Source organism: Geotrypetes seraphini, chromosome 8, assembly GCF_902459505.1.
Source record: "Geotrypetes seraphini chromosome 8, aGeoSer1.1, whole genome shotgun sequence".
Taxonomy (NCBI): domain Eukaryota; kingdom Metazoa; phylum Chordata; class Amphibia; order Gymnophiona; family Dermophiidae; genus Geotrypetes; species Geotrypetes seraphini.
This window is the reverse complement of record NC_047091.1, coordinates 96,571,995-96,590,912: the sequence shown is the minus strand read 5'-3', so window position 1 is coordinate 96,590,912 and position 18,918 is coordinate 96,571,995. Positions and strand designations below refer to the sequence as shown.

The 18,918-nt window shown below is 44.9% G+C and overlaps 1 protein-coding gene across 1 annotated transcript in view; it reads right to left on the bottom strand.

Annotated features, from left to right (window-relative positions):
- Nucleotides 1-3,003: 3,003 nt before the first annotated feature.
- The window catches only part of LOC117364512 (tetraspanin-33-like), a 38,777-nt gene continuing 22,862 nt past the window's right edge, over nucleotides 3,004-18,918 (bottom strand). The window contains exons 6-8 of the mRNA XM_033953764.1: nucleotides 11,751-11,879; nucleotides 5,750-5,911; nucleotides 3,004-3,841 (exon numbers count right to left, since the gene is read on the bottom strand). Coding sequence (XP_033809655.1) covers nucleotides 3,749-3,841; nucleotides 5,750-5,911; nucleotides 11,751-11,879 — 384 coding nt within the window. The 3' untranslated portion in view covers nucleotides 3,004-3,748. The remainder of the gene's footprint in view (nucleotides 3,842-5,749; nucleotides 5,912-11,750; nucleotides 11,880-18,918) is intronic.

Genomic DNA, 18,918 nt, shown 5'->3' with positions numbered 1-18,918 from the left:
GACAAAGTAGGGACTTTGGATCATTTGCTATATTATTGTCCCCTGATACTCAAATTCTGGAAATCCATTGGGGGGGTCAAATTATTACGATATTGGAAGTTCCACTTTCGTTATCATATGACATAATATTGTTTGGAACGATACTATTACCTAAGAAACCAATTAATGCAAACCAGGATAAATTGCTCCTCATCATGATAGGTTTAGCCATGCAGCTGATAATGAAAAATTGGAAAAGCTGGGATAACTTAAATTATAGTTTCTGGTGAGAATCAGATTTATAAGCTTGAAAACATTAATTCTTTGCAGAGGGGATACCATAGCAAATTCAAGGAAATTTGGGGCCCGTTTACAAATTATTGTAAGTTATGAATGTGACTTATTAATATAAAACGAGGCACTGAAGTGACTGAGTGTGTCAGTGCTGGAAAAACAATATTATTATTATTATTAACTTTATTTCCCTTTGATTCATGAAAGATTGATATACACATCCAGGTGGGGCGGAGGGAAGGTTAGGTTGGGGGGGGGGGTTAAACAGCTTTATATTATTTGCTGGAATAGAGTGCAGTAAGTTATATTACTTGATTGTTCATATGTTTGCACTATGTATTTGATACCAAAAACGAATAAAGAATAATAATTAAAAATATATATATGTATTCAGCTTCCATTGTGGGTTTTTGCTTTATTTATTTATTCAGTTTTCTATACTGTTCTCCCAAGGGAGCTCAGAAAGGTTTACTTTTGTTCTACCTGCTCATTGGTTGTCAAGTAAATTGTTATCAAATATGATTAGGTTTCTAGGACAAAGAGTGGTTTAATAGATGTGGTATTACGATTCCATTGTTAGTATTTATAACTGGGGGCATAAGAATAAGGTCTCTGGTTACACTTTGATCTTTTGAATTTCACTGTTAATAAGGAATGGAAGAATAAGGAAATAATCCGTACTAGAGAATGACACGGTGACAAAATTCGTCACAGTCCCCGTCCCCGTGGATAACCGCGGGAAATAATCCCATGTCATTTTCTAGTGTCTATTTCAACCTCAGTCCTTCTACACCAGCATTCTTCAAAGCAAAGCTTGCGGGTCAGTGGTTGAGGCCATTCATACTCTCATTCTTATGTGAGCCAAGGATAATGAAGCCATTGTGACATCACTGATGTGATTGGCTCTTAGGCACTGGTGGAATGAGGCATTATGACATCACAATATCTGCTCTGGATACCAGAGACTGTCATTCTGTAGTGTCTGTTTCAACCTCAGTCCTTCTACACCAGCATTCTTCAAAGCAAAGCTTGCGGGTCAGTGGTTGTGCCCAATTATACTCTGATTCTTTCCTCTGTCCTTAAAGAATGACATGAAGATGGTTTCCCGTGGTTATCCACGGGGACGGAGACGGTGATGAATTTTGTCACCGTGTCATTCTCTAATCCGTACTTTTGCAGTTTGTAATTGTTAAAAAAATTTTTTTTGAGAGGACATGTCAGGGGCGGAGAGTGGGGGTGTGTGCTAACTCAATAACACTGACAATACGAGTGCTCTTGTGAATTTTTTAATGGCCACATGCTAAAGCTGGGAAAGAAAAGAAGAGATCTCGCCTCGGAAAAAGAATGGTGCAAACAGGAGAGGCGAGCGCGATGTGTAACACCAACCAACACTTACATTTATTAAACTGACATGTCAGCCAAAGTATTTGACATCGCGCGTGCTGCCACGCATTTTTACCGTCACTTGCTGCACTCCGCCGGTGTCCCTCTTATTTTTTGCATATTGTTTTTCCAGAACTGACACACTCAGTCACCTCAGTGCCTCATCGGTCGTCTTATATTTCACAGCATGGGTCATTTTTATGCTTTTCATTTGGTTCGTTCTAATGCTGGTTTGTTTTTAAATTTTGCATGTGATTTTAATTATGTATGTGAATGTTTCCATTAGATTTTACGCTCGAGTTTCATTTACTTTATTTGTTTTATAACACATATACATTTTTATGAGTATATTACTGTACATGCATCTTACCTCTATTTATGGTTTTATGTTACCTTATATAATATTTCAGTTACTTGTGGACCCCTGAAGAAGGCAGTCCCATTGCTGAAACTCAGATCCAAGTTGGGACCTTTTCTGGACGGTGTCAGGTCAAAAGCGCGCCGGGACAAAGGCGCGCGCAGACAATTGAGCGCAGTGCGGAGGCGCATGCCGCAGAAAATTACTGTTTTTAGGGCTCCGACGGGGGGGCGTGGGGGGGAACCCCCCACTTTACTTAATAGAGATCGCGCCGCGTTGTGGTGGCGTTGTGGGGGGTTTGGGGGGTTGTAACCCCCCACATTTTACTGAAAACTTAACTTTTTCCCTGTTTGTAGGGAAAAAGTTAAGTTTACAGTAAAATGTGGAGGGTTACAACCCCCCAAACCCCCCATAATGCAGGCGCGATCTCTATTAAGTAAACTGGGGGGGGCTCCCCAACAAAACCCCCCGTCGGAGCCCCTAAAAATGTAATTTTCTTCGGCGCACGCCTCCAACTTGCGCTCAGTTGTCGGCGTGCGCCTTTGTCTTTCGTGGGGTTGTCTATGAACCTTTCTGGACACGTGTGGACATATGTGTCCAAAGACTTGGGGACTTTTTCTGATATAAGTCCCATACAGCTCTCCCTCCATATTCACAGGGGTTAGGTGCAGAGCCCGCGAATAGGGAAAAATCATGAATAATTTTTTGGGCCGGCTTTGACCCACCCCCGCCTCCCTCCTGCGTCCCTGGACCTTACCTGGTGGTCTAGCGGCGACGCGGGGCAGAAGCAATCTTCCTACGCTCCTGCCCCCTGCAGAGCAGTCATCAGAAGCGTAGGACGACCGATCCTGCCCCGCGTCGACACTAGACCACCAGGTAAGGTCTGGGGAGGTTAGGGCAGCCTGCAAAAAAAAGAAAAAAAAAAATCACAAATAATTGAATTCATGAGTAGGGAGACCGCAAATCCGGAGGGAGAGCTATATATGTTGTCAAATACTTTGATTGATATGTCAGTTTAATAAATGTAACGGTTGGTGCTCACCTCTCCTGTTTACACCACATGCTAAAGTTAACATTAGCGCACAGCCATATGTTCAACAAATATTAAAAAAGCTGCCTAGGAAAGTCCTGTCTATGGACACGCTAAGCCTATTTTGAAGGACAGCTTAGTAAAAAGACTCCTAAATTAACTGAGGTCTTACTGTTCTTAATATCTTCAGAGTCTCCATTCCCCCACCCCCAGGGAGGTATGAATATAGCATGGACAGCTAAAGATTGGATCTTCATCGAGCCCCATGCAGGTATCACAGTGACATAGGTAAAGAGGAATACAGCACAGACAGATGCAGAGCAGATCTTCAGAGCACAATTAATTGAAAACATCAGTGTTGTAACCCACATAATTGTCAAAAAATGTTTAATTATCCCTCTTTGATTCTGCACCAGGGATGTCACACTATGACCACCCAGCACTGTGTTCTGAAAGCCTTCTCAATCAGAATTTGTCTGACCCGCTATGTGCTCAGCTTCTCATTCAGTGCCCCTAACGACGAGAGAGGATTTGTGTCCATTTCTTGCTTGATTCATTCCTCTGTAATATTGTCTCAGACCATGCTCTGACCTTCTTCCAATATCGGCTGTAGATTTTGGCTCAATAAACAGATGCAGAGGGTTCTTCACAGCACTGGCAAAATCTCTAAAAAGGCTTCAGACCCTTTGTTCCCCCATTTCATCCTACAGAGATGGGTCCGCAATGGTCAGTCTCCTCTTGAGCACTATAAAGTTGATCTGGTAAATCAACATCTTTGCCAAAAATATCACAAGGACCTGAGGAACAGAAGAAAAGACAAAATCCAGAGTGGGACTTAGAATGGAAGGAGTTTCTGAGGAAGAACTGGGCCTTAGAAGCCAAGAAGGAAAACTAACTCAGTTTGGTGGTGTTTTAAGAATGGGGGTAGGGATGATAGTCTAAATTTGTACTCTTTCCCACACTATTTGCTGTCAATTCTCCTTCCTTCTTCTCCTTGGTCTCCTCTATTCATCAACCTTCTAAAGCAGGGGCTCAAAGTGATGAACCTGAGTAAAGGGGCTTGAAATATTGCCTTTTTCTCTGTGGTTTACATGCTGTATAGAAGGGATGCCAAATCTCACCAATTGGAAGGGTGTCGCACTCATTTCAAAGCTTTCTTACTTTCACACTCTTTGAGCCCTGTTGCCCTCTCAGCAGACCTTCAGTACCCGTGCACTAATTTTGATCACTACTTTCATGAAGGGGAAAGCCTTAGAGAAGTTAACCAAGTGGCCCGTCTAGTACAGTGTGTCGCAGACTTTTTAAAGTGTGGCACACTAATCTCGCAGCCGCGGCTAGAGGGCACCCAGAAACGCGCGGATGTCGATACGATGACATCACGCGCATATCATCGTGCCAACGTCTGCGCATGCATGGATGTCCTCCAGTTGCAGCCCTGAGCCTCCTATTACTGCTGGGGAGGGGGGAGGGCTGCTGCAGAAGGAGAGCTGAGGAGAAGGCACAGAGACGCTGGTGGGTGCTGGCTGACTGACTACAGGATGTGCTTCTTGCGGTGATGGGACTAAAGCACGCCAGACAATCGCATGTGGACAAAGGAGCTCAGACAAATACGCGCAGAACATCAGCGCGCCAGATTAAAAGTTAAATTTAAAGCGCTCTGAGGGGGGGGAACTTTACTTAAGAAGTGTTGGCGCTGCCATTGGCCCCCCCTCCACATACACTTAGAGAGGAAACTGTAATTTTTCCCTATAACAGGGAAAAATTACACTTTCCTCTGTAATGGGGGATTCCCACCCGAACCCAACAACAACAGTGCCAACACTTCTAAATAAACTGGGGGGAGGTTCCACCCCCCCACACACCCCCTCGGAGCGCTTTAAATGTAACTTTTAATCCGGCACGCCGACGTCCTGTGTGCATTTGCCTGAGCTAGTTTGTCCCCACGTGATTGCCCCGCGCGCTTTCATCTATGTACCGCCTCTCGCTGCGAGAGGCACGTCCTGAATGCAGTCAGCCGGTGCCTCTCCTCCTCGCCAGCATCTCGCGGCACACCTGGAATCTAACGCGGGACACAGTTTGCGATACCCTGATCTGGTTGGAAGAAATCTGAGCTCACCTTCCTGCCCTACTGGTTCCCCTTTCCCTTTATTGCAAGTGCATGTACTCCGAAACCTATGTCCATAGTTAACTACTTGTTGGAAGACCATTTTCAGCTCAAAATATCTCCCCAAATTATTCCCCACCGTGTCCGATTTCTTTCAGAGGCTCCAAAGAAAAGCCATTGTCATTTAATGCTGCCTTGATTCATTTGCAAAGCAATGCTACTGTGTTACGCAAATCATTTTCGCTGGAGGTATTGCCTGAAAAATCTCACTCTTTGGAATGGTTCACCCTTGACATCTCTGGTACAGCAACGTTTCGACATTTTCATTAGACTAAGGCCCTCTTTTATAAAGGCGCGCTAAGCGTTTTAGCGTGGGTTTAGCGCATGCTAAATCAACACGTACGCTAACTGCTAACATGCATATCCATAGGAAAACATGCACACGTTAACATTCAGCGCGCAATAAAAAGCATAGCGCACCTTTGTAAAAGAGGGGGCGTTAGACATGGATTGCACTGGTTCTCACCACCTAGAGGTCACCTTTCTAGCAATGAGGCACTCCATTGTTCCCTGACTGTTCATTGAAATGTGACTCACTCACCTCCAGCAGAAAAAATGCCATTGCTATTCCTGCCAGAAACAGCAGGTTCGCCTTCCCCCAGGTGACGAGCTTGTCTAAGCAGCCACGCACATGAATCCTGTCTTCTGCTTGCCAAGACTTCAGGCTCTGGGTTTCATAGCCACACATGGTGTTGAAAATGGTCTGAAAGAAAAGTAGCCAGTGGCTTCATAGCCGGGATCACATTCTGCATGCGTTCACCCAGGTGTCCTTTCACTAAGCTGCGTTAGGTGCTAAAATGACCCTAACATAGCTTAAAATGGCGTACCGGGGGATGCGCTCAGGTGACCTGCAGTACGTAAGTGCCAAATGTGACTGTGCCAACTGCACACTAAAGAACGTTTTTACATATTCTGAGGGGTGTATTTGGGGACAGAGAGTGGGCACTCCTTAGGATTACCATATGTGAAGAATCAGAAACCTGAACGCATGGTCTCGCCCCCTTCTGCCTCTAGCCCCGCCCCCAAAAGCCGCATCCCTTTTTTTTCTGACCTCCGGCCACATTTGGAGGACCTAAGTCATCCGTGCATGCTTACTGAAGGCTCTTCAGACGCGGCCGGATGTTGTGGCTTTCCAAAACCCAGACAAATTGCTGGGTTTTGGAAAGTCCGTCAAGGAATTCAGACAGTCCTCGAAGACATGGCCGGGTTTTCCTGGGCGTCTGGTAAACCTAGGCACTCCTGCACTAATCAGTTAGCATAGCTACATTATCACACACTAACTACAAAATGGGTGGCGATAAGTGCACACATGCTCGGTTCATTTAATGGCCACACGCTATTGGCAATATTAGCACATGGCTATTAATGCAAAAAATTGTACCTTGGTGCAGGTCTTTCTTGTGCACAAAGGCCACTTTTTACCTCAGTTTAGTAAAAGGACCCCCTAATTAGGTGAAAGAAAAAAAAACAAAAACCCCACCTGCAAAACATAACATTTTTAAAACGTGCTGGTGACTTGGATTATTTCTCTCCTCATGACCTAAGGAAAGGACGAGGGACAAATATGAGGAGAGGCAGATGAGGACAAACCAGCCCTTCCAGTCAGTTCAGTAGCCCTCTTCTCTGGGGGTTTTTTAATCACTTTAGATCAGTGGTCTCAAACTCAAACCCTTTACAGGGCCACATTTTGGATTTGTAGGTATTTGGAGAGCCTCAGAAAAAAAGAGTTAATGTCTTATTAAAGAAATGACAATTTTGCATGAGGTAAAACTCTTTATAGTTTATAAATCTTTCCTTTTGGCTAAGTCTTAATAATAATATTGTAATTTATAGCTAAAGCAACATATGATCAAGAAACTGTTTTATTTTACTTTTGTGATTATGATAAACATACTGAGGGCCTCAAAATAGTACCTGGCGGGCCGCATGTGGCCCCCGGGCCGCATGTTTGAGACCACTGCTTTAGATGGATAAGCAGATAAATTTCCCTACTTAAACCGACAACAGCTGTTTCCCCTTCCCCAATGTATCTTAGCCAGTTCCAAACATTCCATTACAGTGCCGGTCACTAACTCCACTTCCTACAAGTCCAAAATTTAATCCTAGTCTCAAACTCCTTCCTATGACCTTGACAGCTCCCAAGCCTGCTACCCATACCTTATGAAATTTTACATGCAATTCCCATCAATATTATATTTATCCCAATGCCATAGTCCTACCCATCCTGTTTGAATTCCAGTGGTGAAGCTACGATGGCCCAAGGCCACCCATTCTTGGCTCGTGCCCATCCAGCAATGGCACCACACTACCTTCTCTTCCTCTCAACTCCGTGGCCTCCTGGCTTCTGCCCTCCAATCTCTGAATCCCATCCCTCTCCGGAGTACCTTACAGGCATCCCCGGCAGCAGCAGTGATTCATTTTTGCTGCTGGCACCAGTCTCCCAGGCTTCCCTCTACCGCAGGGGTAGGGAACTCCGGCCCTCGAGAGCTGTATTCCAGTCGGGTTTTCAGGATTTCCCCAATGAATATGCATTGAAAGTAGTGCATGCAAATAGATCTCATGCATAGTCATTAGGGAAATCCTGAAAACCCGACTGGAGTACAGTTCTCGAGGACTGGAGTTCCCTACCCCTGCTCTACCGTATCATGCTGGACAGGAAACAGGAAGTAAAGTCAGTGAGGGCGCCAGCAGCAAAAATGAATTGCTGCTGGTGCCAGGGACACCTGGAAGGAACTCTTTGGAGGGATAGATTCAGAAATCGGAAGGCAGGTGCCAGGAGGCTGTGGAGGAGAGAGCAGAGAGAGGTGGGAGAGGGGTAAAAAGAAACATAAGAACATAAGAAATGCCTCTGCTGGGTCAGACCCGAGGTCCATCGTGCCCAGCAGTCGCTCACGCGGTGGCCCAACAGGTCCAGGACCTGTGCAGTAATCTTCTATCTATACCCCTCTATCCCCTTTTCCAGTAGGAATTTGTCTAATCCTTTCTTGAACCCTAGTACCGTACTCTGCCCAATTACATCCTCTGGAAGCGCATTCCAGGTGTCCACCACACGTTGGGTAAAAAAGAACTTCCTAGCATTTGTTTTGAATCTGAATCTGAATCTGAAACCTGGGGTTCTTTTTCATATCTCCAGGGGGGAGTGGTGGAAGGGCCCATCCAAGTTAACAGCCTGAATCAGTACACCAGGCTCCATCCCTGGCAGTGTTCAAATCCAGGTTCAAAGTCTACTTTTTCAAAGCTGCATTTAGGTCCTAAACCTTTGAACTTGTAATACGCTGTATCTCTTTTTCTATCTCTTCATTCCTTTGTATTTCCCTTCATGAGCAGCTCCCTTTGTCCTGTGTGTCTGTCATAATTAGACTGTAAGCTCGTTTGAGTAGGAACCGTCACTTGCATGTTTAATGTACTGCCTGTGTGTATCTGGTAGTGCTATTGAAATAATATAAGTAGTAGTAGTGACTGTGGGTCTTTCCAAAATACTGGGTCTGGCTCCATCACTGCTGAGTCTCAGAGCTTTTTGGTTTTCTCCGGATTTTCTTCTCTGTGGATATTTTGGGGTCAATTCCTTTTTTTTTACCTATTAGAATGTTTCATTATACTATATTTAGCTGACACTGTGAGTATTATGCCGTTGTACCAGGCCATGGTGCGCCCCCACCTAGAATACTGTGTCCAACACTGGTTGCCGTACATGAAAAAGGACATAGTACTACTCGAAAGGGTCCAGAGAAGAGCGACAAAAATGGTTAAGAGGCTGGGGGAGTTGCCGTACAGGAGGCTAGAGAAACTGGGCCTCTTCTCCCTTGAAAAGAGAAGACTGAGAGGGGACATGATCGAAACATTCAAGATATTAAAGGGAATTGACTTAGTAGACAAAGAGAGATTGTTCACCCTCTCCAAGGTGAAGAGAACGAGAGGGCACTCGATAAAATTAGAAGGGAAAAGATTCCGTACAAACGAAAGGACATTCTTCTTCACCCAGAGGGTGGTAAAAATCTGGAACGCTCTTCCAGAGGCTGTTATAGGGGAAAACACCCTACAGGGATTCAAGAAAAGGTTAGATAAGTTCCTGCTGAGCCATTTACAGAATCCGGGCCTTCATACCTAACGTTGGGCATCAGCATTTATGCCTGCCTACGGCTAGTGTAAATGTTTGTGCCCGACTAATGGCAGATGTGGCAATGCAGGTATTCTATAACACCGTTCCTAAATTTTCCGGACACCCACGGCCCCCCCCCCCATGTCTCTTCCATGGCCATGGCCCTTTGAAGTTGTGCACTACGAAAATTAGGCACGTCTGTTATAGAATAGGGAGCAGAGCTGATCCGTGCGTAACTCCCAATGATTGCCAATTAAGCATTTGCTAACACCAATTACTGATTGCTATCACCAATTAAGCCAATTACTTTGTGCACAGATCTACAAAATCTGCTCTGGACTCTTAAAGCGTAATGTCCTGGCCTTGATCCTGGACTCTTACAGTAGACTTGTGTTATAATTTCCAGAGAATATAACCTTAGTGCATCAGAACACACAAGGAGTCTCTGTTCTTTTCTGAAATTTACTTTATTGAATAAATGTAGCCGATTTACTCACAGTTCTTAGATTCTCAGAAGCTTTTTGCCCTAAGGCAAGAGACTTTGTAGTTCTAAATGCTGCAGCGGTAGGTGAAGGTAGAAATTTGAAAAGAGAGGTTTTATGGCAGAGGTGGAAGAATCATCAGGTAGATTAAGGTAGTTCCAGAGGTGAGATGCTGAGTTGTGCAATATTGAGCAGGTAGTAAAAAGACAGGTTTAGTCCAAAGGGAAGTAGAGAAGCACATGTGCTTCCGAGAAAAGATGGAGCGTGTCTGATCTCATGAGGACACAGGTTCAAAAGCAACACCCACAAGGCCAGAGGGTGAGGTGAAGGGACAATAGGGGACAGAGGAGGTCATAGAAAATAGTCCTTCATTAAATCTACACTGCCTTGTGTGAATCTCTTCATAAAGGTGGTTAATAAATCCGCTGCTGTTCAATGTATTCATAAATGATCTAGAAACAGGGACGAAGTGCGAAGTAATAAAATTCGCAGACGACACCAAACTATTTAGTGGAGTTAGGACTAAAGAGGACTGTGAAGACTTACAAAGGGACCTGAACAAACTAGGAGAGTGGGTGACGAGATGGCAGATGAAGTTTAATGTAGAGAAATGTAAAGTCTTGCATGTAGGAAACAGAAACCCGAAGTACAGCTATACGATGGGAGGGCTGGTAATGGGTGAAAGTACCCTAGAAAAGGACTTGGGGGTAATGGTGGACAAGACAATGAAGCCATCGGCACAGTGCGCAGCGGCCTCTAAGAAGGCGAATAGAATGCTAGGTATTATCAAGAAAGGTATTACAGCCAGAACGAAAGAAGTTATCCTGCCGTTGTATCAGGCGATGTTGCACCCGCATCTGAAGTACTGCGTCCAATATTGGTCGCCGTACCTTAAGAAGCATATGGCATTACTCGGGAGGGTTCAGAAAAGAGCAATGCGATTAATAAAAGATATGGAAACTTTTCATATGCTGAAAGATTAGAGAAACTTGGGCTCTTTTCACCTGGAAAGGCGGAGACTTAGAGGGGATATGATAGAGACTTAAAAGATCATCAGATAGAAGTAGAGATAGGTTATAGGAAAAGTCAGGGACCACCTAACAAGTCATGGACCTGATGGGCCGCCGTGGGTGCGTACTGCTGGGCACGATGGACCTCTGGTCTGATCCAGCGGAGGCAACTTCTTATGTTCTTATCATGAAGGGCATAGAGAAAGTGGAGAGGGACAGATTCTTCAAACTTTCAAAAACTACAAGAACGAGAGGGCATTCGGAAAAATTAAGAGGGGACAGATTCAGAACCAATGCTAGGAAGTTCTTCTTACCCAACGGGTGGTGGACGCCTGGAATGCTCTTCCAGAGGGTGTGATAGGTCAGAGTACGGTATTGGGGTTCAAGAAGGGATTGGCTGATTTCCTGAAGGAAAAGGCGTATAGAAGGGTATAGATAGAGGATCTATACCCTAATGGGCCACCGCGTGAGCTGACTGCTGGGCATGATGGACCTCTGGTCTGACACAGCGGAGGCACTGCTTATGTTCTTATATAATTAAGCCCCTAACTTTAGGTGACCTATACAGAATCTCCCCCATTGATACTGGCACTGATATTTTGACTTTGGACAATGGTTGCCACAGCTCTTGCTATTTACATAGTAACTTAGTAAATGACAGCAGATGGTCCATCCAATCTGCCCAATAGCCACACTCATTATACAGTACATTCATGGTTAAATTATCTTTTCTTTAATATTTCTGGGCAATAGACCATAGAAATCTGCCTGGTACTGTCTTTAGGTTCCCACTGCTGGAGTTGCCATTCAAGCCCACTCCAGCCTATCCTAACCATCCTGTCATTGGAGCTTCTATCAAAGCCCTCCCCAGCTCACCCTAAACCAAATCACCACATATTTCATATTTCATTCAGCTGAGACAGAGAGGCCCTGTAGCCATTGGACGTTCACCTGTTTCTTCTCCTGGATGCAGCAGGAGTAAGGCACAGCACAGCGCTCCAAGCTGGGGTTTGAATCCCGGCATTCAAAGTAAATGTTCTGGGACCAGTCAGTGTAGGATCCCACTCCACAGCATTCAAACTGGAAGAAAAAAAGATGAGGGTTCACAGATCTTAAGAGTTGTCATACTGGAACAGATCAAAGGTCTATCAAGCCCAGAATCCTGTTTCCAAACAGTGATCAGCCCAGATCACAAGTATCTGGCAAGATCCCAAAAGAGTAAAACAGATTTTATGCTTCTTATCCTAGAAATAAGCAGTGGATATTCCAAAGTCCTTAACAATGACTATGGATTTTTCTTTTAGGAAATTATTGAAACCTTTTTAAACCCTGCTAAGCTACCTGTTTTTACCACATTCTCTGGCAACAAAATTCCATATTGAGGGAAGAGCAGAGCAGCAGAGGAAGAACAGGTGCTGGCACATTGCAGATACACTTCTAGGTCCCATAGTCGAGATAACTACCTACTGTAACTTCATTTTAACCAGTTATAATTTGGTTTTAGAAAAGAGTAATTTCATACTTTTTCCAGAATGAGTTCAAGGTCAGGTCCTTCTGTTCTTTTTGTCCTATGTTTTAATATTGTTCTGATATTGTCTTACTATGCTACAGTGTACACAGCACAAGGTTGCTCTTGGATCCATTTCAAGTAACTCTGACTAGCTTTAAAAACTTCCAGGCATATACTAAACTGGTTTGGTAAAACAAATTTTTAACTTGTTTTATAGTAAGGACAACTCAGACAGGTTTTGCAAAGTGTGGGGGATCCCTTGCCAGGATGCTGTTGCCAAAGTTGTGGAACTGCAGTTCTCAAAGCCCTTCCCTTCTCCGCCCTTTCTCAGAACTGGCTGCAAGTCATCTTGCTTTGAGCCATGGTTTGTCTCTAGTTTGTTGCATACACATTAAAGCCTCTAGGTGGCACTACAACATCACCTAAAGTCTTATCTCAAGCAAAATATTCTATTTTACAGCTGATTGATTTTGCTTTCTTCCAGCCCCTTAAGCTATGATGCTCAACCATGTCTTTAGTTGCTCCAGTTTTCAGTTAAACATAATCCAGCCCCCCCCCCCTTTGATATTCATTGGGACTTAACCAGCTGGAAATGGCTCCTGGCTGGCTAAGCCTTGTTTGGCCGACTATGCGCTATCTCCCTCTGAATATCTCCCACTGAATATCTAGCTTGCTGGCTAGCCTGGTGACCATCTATGTTACACATAGTGGCGTAGCGAGAGTAGGAGGTGTCCCCCCCCCGCACCCTCCTGTCCACGCTCCCCCCCCCCCCACTTCTTCTGCACCAAACCCCCCTGCGCCCTTCTCTCCACTCCCCATTCCTTCCGAGCCACCACACCACACTCATACCATCCCTTCCCACCTCCATACCTCTTTAAATCTTCACCAGCTCAAGCAGCTTCTCTGGCCTGCTGCTTGCGCTGGCACTGGCTTTCCCTAAGACATCACTTCCTAGCCCCGCAACCCAGAAGTGATTTCAGAGGGAGCCAGACCAACATGAGCAGCAGGCCGGAGAAGTTGCTCATGCTGGAGAAGATTTAAAGAGGTACAGGGGGGCAGGGAAGGGAGGGCGTGAGTGTAACATGGAAAGGGTGGAGAGGTGCTCATGTCCCCACCAAGATGTCACCCAGGGTGGTCCACCTCCACTTCCCCACCTTACTACACCACTGGTCACACAAGGTTGGTCATCACCAATTTTCAACTTCTGGTTGGCTAAGGTGTGCAGCCAGATAAACCCACTTAAAAAACAGGTCTATCTTTAACTATTAGCCTTAGCCGGCTACCCGATGACAATCAGCTTGGCCAATTAAGTGTAAGCCACCAAACTTTGCCCTGGATATTCAATGCTAAGGCAGTGTCCGGCATTGAATATTCGGGATCACTGCAGACTGTGGGAGGTGGCTGGGCTGCTTCCTGCGAGCTAAATATTGGGCCCATTGAATCTGCATGATACGGGTTTCCCTGTATTGGGTGTGGAAGGGAGGTATTGGGGGGGTTAGTTTGCTTTTTATAAGGTGACAGCCCTATGAATATAAGAGGTGTGAATGCAAAATCGTTGCAATATCAATGGTTTACCAAGCTCTGCAGCTTGTTTGACAGTGGCCAATCCAGGTCACTTGAGAGCGCAGTCCATGTTTGAATGAACAGAAGTCATGCCTGGCTTTAGGAAATCACTCCCCCCCCTCCATATTCGCAGGTTCAGGATTTGCAAATTTGGTTATTCGCAAGTCCCTAAACCACTCTGCCTCCCGGATCTCTTCTTAAAAGTAAGGTAGGGAGAGTTCTGGGAGGCTTTAAGCCTGGTGGTCTAGCAGTGAAGCGGGGCAGGAGCGATTTTCCTATGCTCCTGCCCCATGCAGAGTTGCGATCAAAAATGGCTGCCATGAGTTCCCGTGATATCACGAGCTGCAGCAGGAACTCATGGCAGCCATTTTTGATTGCGGCTCTGCATGGGGCAGGAGTGTAGGAAGATCACTCCTGCCACACGTCACCGCTAGACCACCAGGCTTTAAATGTAAGGTGTGGAGAGGTCCGGGAGGTGTGGGTGGTTGAGTCAATCCTAAAGTTATTCGCAAATTTTTCTTATGCGCAGGCAGGCTTTGCCCCCCAACTCCCATGAATCTGGAGGGGGGAGTGTACATAAAAACTCCCGTTCTGCAGCAGCTGAGCCATGTCAGTATTTACCTTGCATTTACCTAGGTATAGCTGCGGGCTCCTAACCTGTACTGCAATGTTCTCTCTCATTTTTGCTGGCCCAGGTGCACATGAGCAACAATTTGTGCTCAAGTTCTCAGCCTCAACTCAATGTGTGCAATATAGCCTATGTTCATAATGAAGAAAGTCAGCAAAATGTTTGTGTGTGCAGTTGCTAGGCATGTGTTCTCCCTTTCTGACCAGTGTGTGGCTTAGAGGGAACACTGAGTCCAGATGTGACTATCTAAGCCAGGGGTGTCGAACTCAATCAGAGAAGGGGCCAAAATCTAAAATCCAGCCTAAATCGCGGGCCGAATGGTTTACTGAACAGTCATAAACTGACAATGTTAACCAGAAATGTGAATTTAAAATGAGTGGAACAATCTTTTCCTTAACAGTGCTGTTAACCAACTCACATGCTATCAAGCAAAACAGTAATATTGGTATCAAGCAAAACAGTAATATTGGAATGTACCTAAAATGCTCATTGTTTTGTTTTCTGGCTAGATGTCTGACACCGTTTTCCCCGTATCAATGAGTCAATGTTCGGTTTTATTTCTTGGGCTGTAGCAACCCGCAAAACAGCATGGAGGTTGTCATCGGTAATGCGTGATCTGTGCTTGTTTTTGTTCAGATTCATTATTGAAAACATCTGTTCACAAAGATAGGTGCTCCCGAACATGGATAGAATACGGGCAGCATGAAGTCGGAGCTCTGGCATTGAGTCAGGGGGCAGTAGAGGGTAGAAGTCCTCAATTTCAACATCCTGAAACCTTGATTTCAGGCCACTGTCAGACTGAAGCTCGATTATCTCCATCTGAAGGTGATGGGGCACATTGTTGACATCAACTGTAAAAGGATTGGCAAAGATGTCAAAGCCTGAGTGCTGTGTTCTAAAGTCAGAGAAGCGCCGCTCAAATTCACTTAGTAAACGGCTAACTTTGGTAGCCAGCCGACTGCAAGGAAAAGTACCAGAAATAGTGGTTGAGATACTCAAACAAACGGGAAAGTGGGCAAGATTGTCCTGTTCCAGTTGGGACTTCCATAGTTGAAGTTTACGCTGGAATGCTGTGATCATGTCAGACATCTTCGTGATGACTTGTTTGCGTCTCTGCAGCTTCAGATTCAGTTGGGCGAGATGCTCGCATATGTCACACATCATAGCAAAATCACATAGCCAGGCGGGATCCGACAGTTCAGGCAAGGGCTTTCCTTTACTTTCCATGAAAAGAGCAATTTGTTCTCTGAGCTCAAAAAATCTTTTGAGGACTGCGCTCTTGCTCAGCCATCTTACTTCTGTGTGGTATGGCACGTCTCCATGCTCTGCACCCACCTCCTGTAAAAACTGCTGGAACTGGCGATGATTCAGGCCACGTGCCCTTATAAAGTTAATAGTTTTAATGACTGTGGTCATTATGTCATTCATGTCCAGAACTTTTCCACACATAGCCTCTTGGTGGATAATGCAATGATAAGTAATCAAGGGTGTGTGGCAGTGACTTTTTTGCATTCTTTCCTTCATTAGTCCAACCAAGCCTTTCTTTTCTCCGCACATTGAAGGTGCGCCATCGGTAGTTAGCCCCACCAACTTTTCCCAGGGTAATTTAAAATTATTTATAGATTTCTCCACAGCCTCAAATATATCTCTACCAGTCGTCGTCCCATGCATGGCAGCTACATCCAAAAGTTCCTCAGTGACAGAGAGGTCGGTCTTCGTAGCACGTATAAAGATGGACAGCTGCGCTGTATCAGTGTTGTCTGTGCTTTCATCGATAGCAAGTGAAAAAGCGAGATAACTGCATGCCTGTTCGGCCAGCTGTGATGATAGATTTCCTGAGAGTTCTTGAACTCTGTCTGCAATGGTGTTTCTTGACAAACTGACAGTTTGAAAACTCTGTATCTGGTCTGGGCATACTTTCTCACACACTTTTAGCATGCATTGCTTCAAAAAGGCACCCTCTGAAAAACACCTTGAAGTACGGGCAATTTCTTCAGCCACTATAAAGCTTGCTTTCACTGCAGCATCATTTTTCGCTGTAGCCTTTGTAAACATTTGCTGCTGTGATTGTAGTTTGCCTTTTAGTTCTTTAACAATTTTATGCTTTTCTTCCAAAGTATATTTGCCATACTTAACATTATGTTTGGTGTCAAAATGACGACGTATATTGTACTCTTTCATCACCGACACTGTCTCATAACACAATATACACACTGGTTTGCCCTCACTAAGCACAAACATGTATTAATTTTCCCATTTGTCATTAAATTGTCTGCCTTCACCGTCAACTTTTCTTTTCCTGGACATTTTGGGATCAATATTGGCAGTAAAAGATGTAGTTTATTGGAAATCTGCGTTAGAATGAAAAAGTCAGTCAATAAATGCCTGGCTGGGTACAGATAGCAGATTCTGTTGCGATTTTTATGCCTACACTTTATGCCAGGAACTGGCAGCTTCTGCTGTGTATTTTTTTTACATAGTTCCCCCCCCCCCCCCCCCCCGACGTCCGATTCACCCCAAGCAGGACCGCTCGCATGCACCTGCACCCCCACCCCGAAGGACCGCCGACTCCCCGACTCCCAACACGATTGGGGCAAGAGGGAGCTCAAGCCCTCTTGCCCCCCCGACTCCAGTAGGCGGAGCTTTGAGACGGATGGGCCAATCCGGCCTCATTCCGTCGTTGGCTGCCTGCCGGACAGGCGGGTTTGGCTCCCGTCTGTCCGGCCAACTACAGAAAGGTACGGGGAAGGGGGGTGGGGGTGTCGTGGGGGTCGGCCAGGGGGGTCGCGGGTCGGCTGGGGGGGCGGTCGGAGGTTCTTGGGGGGGGGGCGGTCGATGGGGGGAGATAGATAGCAAGTACGGCCGGCAAGATCACAAGCCTCCTATGTCACCGCGCGTCATTGTGATGGAACGCAGCGGCGTGCAGTGATGACAGCGCGGTGCGGGCCACATTGCAAGGCCTGGCAGGCCGGATTTGGCCCGCGGGCCTTGTGTTTGACACATGTGATCTAAGCTAATACTATAAATTGGAATGGCTCAGACTGCAGCACAATGCAGTCCTAAAGCATCCCCTGTATGGTCATGGTATAATTTCTTTATATCCAAACGGCACTCAATTTTTATATATAAATGTTCTTGTGAGTATCAGCAATCAAACTCTCACCAAGATATATATCAAGCTCAATATATACCTCAAACTCCTCAATCCTAATATATAATCCCTAGCTCCTCAGAAGTACCACCTGGGCTCAAAAGCTTTCACAGCCCTAGGCTTTATGTACTACTTCCTCACTAGCCGTTATCAATTTTTACTCACAAACTTTATTTTTACATTTTTATTTAACAACCCTTCTAGCATATTTCAAGGATACTTAGCTTTTAATTGTGGTCTTCTTTTGAGGGAAATAGGGCTCCTATAATTTTGCAAAGAATGATAGCTGATTATGCCCTTTAGTCATACACGTCCAGGGTGGGTGGGTGGGAGGGCGGGTTGGAATGTATTTTTCAATTCTCAATTTGAGTGTGGTTCTTAGATATAATTATGGGGGAGGGTGATAATCTTTTTGTCAAAGATTATAATTGTAATTGTATTTAAGTGCTTTTATAGAATTATATGATTGTATTTTATTTTGCACTTACTTATGGCATTAAAATGAATAAAGAAATTTAAAAATAAATAAATAGGGGTCCAGAAAGCTCTATGCAGCAAGAAAAACCACGTTTGTCTCTTAGATGCAGACATTGTACATCTCATCCTCCAAGACCAAATACATGGCTATTGAGATGCCATAATTTTGTGCTTAATCTCAATGCTCCAAATGGCTCTTGCTGCATAGAGCTTTCTGGACCCCTGTTCGTTTAAAAAAAATTAGATAGTTCTAAATCTGATAAATGCTAGCATTTTGTCATCTTGAAGCAGGGACTTTAGATCATTTGTTATTCTATCTATATATATAAAATCGGAGGTATGTATGTGTGTATGTGTGTATGTGCCGCGATCACGCAAAAACGGCTTAACCGATTTGAACGAAACTTGGATGCAGATCCCTCACTACCTGGGATGATATGTTCTGGGGGTCTCGCGGCCCACCTGCACACGTGGGCGGAGCTACAAACAGAAAATCAGATTTCACCCATTCATGTCAATGGAAAAAATGTAAAAAGCTGCCATTCTCACAGTAATTCAAAAACGGCTTGACCGATTTGAACGAAACTTGGTATGCAGATCCCTTACTACCTGGGGTGATATGTTCTGGGGGTCTCGCGGCCCACCTGCACACGTGGGCGGAGCTACAAACAGAAAATCAGATTTCTCCCATTCATGTCAATGGAAAAAATGTAAAAAGCTGCCATTCTCACAGTAATTCAAAAACGGCTTGACCGATTTGAACGAAACTTGGTATGCAGATCCCTCACTA